At 46.6% G+C, this 6467-nt stretch overlaps 1 protein-coding gene across 1 annotated transcript; it reads right to left on the bottom strand.

Moving 5' to 3' along the window:
- Window positions 1-5449: 5449 nt before the first annotated feature.
- On the bottom strand, window positions 5450-5857 carry LAJ45_10110 (uncharacterized protein; the record flags this gene model as incomplete). Its single annotated transcript, XM_046119641.1, has 1 exon — window positions 5450-5857. The coding sequence occupies one exon, from the start codon at window positions 5855-5857 to the stop codon at window positions 5450-5452; it is 408 nt and encodes a 135-aa protein (XP_045967272.1).
- Window positions 5858-6467: the final 610 nt, after the last annotated feature.

Here is a 6467-nt window from a genome sequence, read left to right as displayed (position 1 = left end):
TAGAGCTTGACACTTCCCCGCAAACGTTTCTTCACCTTGTATAGTTGGGATTGTAATATCCCTCCTTTCCCCTTTGTTGACTAGTTTCCAGATGGCACTTCCCTTGGCCTCTGTGAGTTCTTTCTCCCTTTGTTCTGTCTTGGCTTTGCGGATCGCTGCGGTCCATTTCCTGCTTGTTTTCCTGAAGGTTTCCCTGTCTTCGTTCTTTTGGGTGTTTTTGGCTTTCCTTTCTATGGTGTTGAGGGAGGATTTGAGTTTCTTGAGCTCTGTGGTCCACCACTTCTTGGATTTGAGGTGTCCTTGGCTCCATGGGGTGACCTGATCTATTAGGTTATCTATGTGTTCGAGGATGAAATCGACCGATTGTTTTGTATGGTTCTGGCTTTCCCATGCTTCGGAGGGGAAATGGAGGCCTGAGATGTTTTCTTCCAGTTTCTCCCAGTTCGTTCGATGCCATAGTCTCCTGGGGATGTGGGGGGGTTTCTCTATTCGTAGTTGCAGGATTGTTTTTCCGTGATCAGAACCTGCCCCATGTCGGTCGATGTTCCAGCGGATATCTTGGTCCAGTACTGGTCCTTTTACAAATGTCAGATCGATGATGGTCGGTCTGTTGTTGTTCCTGGGGAAATGTGTGAATTCGCCTGGCTCGTTGAGTAGGGATAACTTTTGTCGGTATGTCCATCTTTTCAGCTTCTTGGCTCCCGATTTGTCTGCTCTAATCGTGTTGGTGTAGTCGTGAGATCTATGTCCATACCAGAGTTGGTGGTGGCTGTTGAAGTCTCCCATGACGAGGCAATTTTGGATGGTGATTATTTATCGGGAGATTTCTGCGAAGGGTCCGCTTCGTCCTGGTGAGTATATGTTGAGGATTTGTGTTTTTTGGTTTTGGATTTCCACCGTGACGGAGACGATGAAGTTATTGTGTGTGTAATGGTGTTTTGGTTTTAGGTTGGCGTGTTTTCTGATGTATGTAGCGGCTTTAGTGCCTTTGTTGCTGGCTGTGAAGAGGTAAAAAAGGGGGGATTCCGGTGGGTGGCCATCTTTATTATTCCATGGTTCTTGTAACAAAAGAAAAAGTATGTTGTGGTCCTGTTCTGCTTCCTCCACTACTGACTTTGTTGTGAGCTCATTTTTCGCGCAGTTCAGTTGCTGTGCGATAGCCGTTGTCCTTTTGTTGTAACTCATTGGGAGTTATCCATGGCTGCGTCTTCCTGTGGGGGGTCTTGGGCCGGGATAACTATGGGTATTGGTAGCGGGGTTGGGTTTGTGTCTGGTCCGAGTCTGTTTGTGATTCGTACTTTGGTTCGTTCTGGGCAGTTGCTGTCTGTTGCTTTGTGGGGGGCCTTGCAATGGTAGCATCGGATGGGTGTGTGTGAGCATCTAAGGCCTCCAGCGCATTCTGTGCATGGGTGGTCCTTGGTTTGGTGTTCCTCGGCACAGTGTCCGAATCTTCCGTTGTTGTGGGAGCAGCGTTCTTGCCTATGTCCATATTCGAGGCATTTGGCGCATTGGGTTTCTGGGTTTGCGGGGAGGTAGCTCTCGATTTTGCAGTTTCTGTCGAAGAGGGTGAGGTACCGGAGGCCGAGGTTTTCTTTGGTGAATTGACCGGGGAGGGCGATGATCATGGAGGAGTGGGATTTCCCAATTCTGGCTTCTGGTTTTGATAGCCATCTCGGGATTTGTGCCAGTTCGAAGGTGTTGCCGTAATTGTTTCTGATTTCCGAAGCCAGAAATTGTCCTGCGTCAAATGCTTCCCCTATGGAGGTAGGGATGCCGTGGAGAATGAATTTCGACCATCTGGAGTTAACCCGGATGTCGACGAAAGGTATTTTTAGTTCGTTTAGGGCGGTTTCAATTTCCTTTTTGTATTCGAGGACCTTTGTTGCTGGGGTTGCGAATTTTGATTCCAGGATTATGTTGTTCTTTGTTGTTTTCCGGGCAGCGATTAGTTGGCAGTCGGGGTCCTGGATTTTTGCGTTTATTTTGGCTCTGATGTCCGATGGGGTGACTGAGGGTTCTTTGTTTGTTTCAATTACAATTTCCCGGTTGAGTTTGGTGATTTCCGGTTTGAAAAGGGGGTCTGCCTTGGGTTTGTTTTTCCTCTTGTTTGTGACGGTCGTAAATTCGGGATTCGTGTTTCCTGCCGCGGCGGCCGCATAAGATTTTTGTGCCGGCGGAGTCGGTGCTTTCCCTTTTGGCTGTTGGGGGTGGTTGGGGTTGTTGGCGGGTGTGGTAGGGGCGGTGATAGTGGCGGCAGCGACGGCGGCGGCTGCAGAGGTTTTCCCTTCAGTGACTGCTTGGTTGCTGGGTCTGTTGACGGAGAGGTTGGTGAGTTGTTGTTGGAGACGGTGGAGTTTTTCGGAAGTTTTGTCCTGGTTCTTTGTCATTTCAAACATTTGTTTGGCCAGGATGTCAACGGTGTGTTTGAGGGATTCGTTTTGGACGGATAGGACTTCGATGGTGGCTTTTAGGCCTTTATTGATTTGCTCCGTCGTTTGGTTGATGGGTTCAAGCGCTACGGTGAGGGCGTTTCTAACTACCCAGGATATGTAGTTTAGGTCCATCCTGGCGTGGGTTTCGTCAGGGACGATGCTGGGGTGAATGTAGTCGTACTTTGGTGCGTACGGCTCGTTGTATTGGGTGTGTTCGGCGAAGATAGAGAAGGGTTCATTGCCGAGTTGGGTTTGTTCCACTGTGGTGGATTGTGTTTGTTGGGTTGACTGGGTGTCAGGGAAGCGGGGGGGTGCGGGTGTTCCTGGTGGTGGGGCTCCTGCGAACCAGGAGCTCAAGGAGGCTTGTTGGGACATTACTGATGTTCCAGTTCGGGTTGGGTTAGGAAAGACTTCTGATAAGGTTCTCTTTCTTCCCGCAATGTTTGGTGGATTGGGTGGGTTTGGTGAGGCCAGGTTGTTGTTTTCCGCTACGGTCGCGAGGCTTAAGCGAGGGTTGAGGGGTGAGGGGATCACAACTCAGGGACTAGAGCGTGAATGACTTCGCGTACGAACAGATGTGCGATGAGATACCAATAGATTACGCGGTCTATTGACATACAGGATCGTGTTCGAGTAAAAGTTTTTTATCGGGAATGCAGGCCAAAAGTTATTGTTGTTCGAAAGTTTTGGTGTTGCGAGGAGTACAGAAGACGTTGCGTAAGGAAAGAAGAAGAGAAAGGAAAACAGGAACGAAGCGAGGAAGAGCCCCCTTATTATACCCAAGAAAATCCTGCGATGCCTAATCCCAATGACTCACACCGCGCAACCGAACAGAAACCCAAAGAACACGATAGAAACCTCCTGACTAATCCAACTCTTCTTTAACCCAACGACTCCACCAACCGATCCGTGAAAATAATATACTCTCCTGACTAAAAATAAAATAGCTAACGATGACTCAGAAAACTATATATCCAATACCAAACTTATACTACTCGGAACCAACATCCTCAATTATGCCATCCTCAATCTCCTCAAACTCATCATCGACAGCACAGTCATTAGATACAGTCGAAGTTTTCTTTTTGGCTGGTGTAGTAGGTTTGGAAATAGAAAATGAGGTAGCAATGGTCTTTGGAAGGGGGGGAGAACTTGAATTCAAACTTGAATCATCCATCGCAGATCTTTTCTGAGCCCGAGCACCCCAAGATCTTCCAACATTTTTGGACTCAAATCTCCCTAAGGTTTGTCCAAGAGACCCACATCCCGATCCAGATTGCATTACTGAAATACAGTTTAACGACGACACTATACAACCAAGAAAAGAATGTGATGCCAGTGATGAATTATCAACGATTACTCTACCAACTAATCTCCCACTGATTTAAATTACACTATCGACTTGGGGTAATTTTGTGCTCTCCCACCTCTTTCCTGATGGTATATACCACCTGATTACAAAATACTTTCGGGAAGCTGATTTGGAGGCAGCCTCTAAATCATAGTAGGAGGATAGTAAATCAAAGGATCTACAGCCTATAGGGAGAGACTTGATAGTACCCTTAGATTGTCCTGCAACCTTCCCGACTGAGTATATAGTGGCACAAGAGGGTGCAGAGGCTATATCCTCAAATCGTGAATGTGCCGGGTCACCAGCAAATCTAAGTTAAATTTATTGGTTCTAATTTAATACACAGTAAATCAAATTACTTACTCGCTTTTATTCAGTAAAGTAATAACAACTGGTTTGTCTTTACCCATATCGCAGAATCTGCCTGAACATATTCCAACAGAGTTTTCGGTGGATTCTGTAAGAGAATTGCTGACAAAACAAATGATTTGGCATAGTATATCTTCCTCATCGATTACTGAATTTGTAAATCATCGCTCCAGCAAAATAAAGTAGAATCGTAGATTTTGAGATAGCCAGTTTTGTCTGTCTTTTTGGTAAATTCAAGCATGCAGTGAATTTCGGTAGATGTATTCTCGTTGAATATTTGAGGCATCGTATCAAGAGATATTGTAGACAGAGAGTTTGGAAATTGATTGTTTAACTAAAAAATAATGTGCGATCGAGAGTAACTTTAGACTATAACTCTAACAATCAAAGCTCTGACTAACCCTAACAATAATAGAAAGGCAACGTAAGATTTCCGTATTGGCAATAACATCATTAGCAATAACATCATTAGCAATAACATCATTAGCAATAACATCATTAGCAATAACATCATTAGCAATAACATCATTAGAGGGAAAAAGCAATGTCCCTGCCCGGATTCAATAAAAGGAGACAGTAAACTCCCCGATTCGGCACTAACAGCAATAGAGGGACAAAGCAATGTCCCTATCCGAATTCAATAGAAGGAGACAGTAAACTCCCCGATTCGCCACTAACAGCAATAGAGGGAAAAGGCAATGTTCCTGCCCCCGAATCGCCACTAACAGCAATAGAGGGAAAAAGCAATGTCCCTATCTGAATTCAATAGAAGGAAAAAGTAAGGTCCCCGATTTGTTGCTTATATCAAGAAAAAATAATATTTTCAAAATATTACTAATCAAACTACCAAGAAAAAGCAATCTAATACCTGGCCAATCAAACCTTTAAATAACACATTGCATATCGGTATATCTATATACTTATTAGATATGCCTTCCCCGTCGAGTGGACCCTGAACAACATGAAAGCTGGGGAGAACCTCGACGAGCTGTTCAGCTACGATAAATAGATCATACAGAAGTCCTACCCAACCAAGGCCCGCAGTAGAGGTATCTTCGTCTTCCCAGAAGGCTCTGACAAGACGTCGCCCCCCCCCCCCCCCCACAAGCCCCAACCCCCGCACAATGTATCGCCCTCTCCACCCAATAACCAAAAGGAAGTGGTCTTCGACAATATCTAACTGGAACCGCCGTGGGACTCAGGTCACTTGACGCAACGTCCGATGCAGCGCCGCCCGGACAAGAGTCACCGTTAAGAGCTTCGCTATACACGTGGACACCTAGAATAACACAACGCTCTACTCCGGCGGTGCGACCTGGCTTGCAGTACAGAAGAAACACCCCGACTTCCAGTGCGGTAGGCTCAAGAAGGAATTTAATTGTTCGTCCCTTCCCCCCAGCTGGACCCGATAACCTTGAAGCCCATTGACTTCTCGCCGCCGTTGGAGCACGTCCCCAATGCCATCGTATGGCTTACCGCGCTCAACATTGACCGCGGGCAGCACATCCAGATCAGGGGCTCCGCCAATGAAGATAGGAACGGCTTCACTATCAGTATTGACACATGGGGCGACTCGAAGCTGTATAAGGGTGGCGCATCGTGAATCGCCTGCCGCTCCGATAGGGCCCAACACCTTCATGGGGACCGCCGGCACGCGTATTTCCAAATCCGATCCGGACAAGTCGAGGAATGCGGGCCAGGTCATCTTCCCGCCGGTCAGGTTTTCGGCTGCCCCGACAGTGCTAATAACGGTAAACAAATTACACGTTAAATGTTGGGGCTACGTCTCTTTCATCTTTGGCCCAATTCTCGAATGATGTTCGAATAACGGTGCCACTCGTTTGTGAATAAATTCAAGCCAGACCAGCAGCGATGGACATCAGGCGGAAAAGACACAAGACCAAGTTCTTTCTCGTCTTCTCTTGGATATTTAGAGCGTATTGCATTGATATATATATTTATAGTGGGTCTAGGAATTGAAATCGATTACCTGAAACATGCATTTCCATATAACCTAACCACCCATTCAGACCTTGCTAAATAACCGGAAAATGATTCTTTGCAATGATACAAAAACATGACACAAAAGTCCTCACAATAATAGCTCTACCCGGGTATCTTACTCCCAGGCCGAAAGCCCAAATCAACAAAAAACGATGCCAAATCATGGATACTCAGTCGGTTCCCATCCGTCTGAAAAACGGTGCCGCTAGCTGGTGTCCTTGGTGAGCTTGGTGGGGGATGCTGCAGCGGAGGTGAGCGGAGCTGCAGCAGTAACGGCTAGAGCGGGTGGAGAGTTTTCCGGGCTAAAGGGT

Source organism: Morchella importuna, assembly GCF_003444635.1.
Source record: "Morchella importuna strain M04M26 chromosome Unknown Morimp01GS041, whole genome shotgun sequence".
NCBI classification, from domain to species: domain Eukaryota; kingdom Fungi; phylum Ascomycota; class Pezizomycetes; order Pezizales; family Morchellaceae; genus Morchella; species Morchella importuna.
This window is presented reverse-complemented; position numbering and strand designations above follow the sequence as displayed.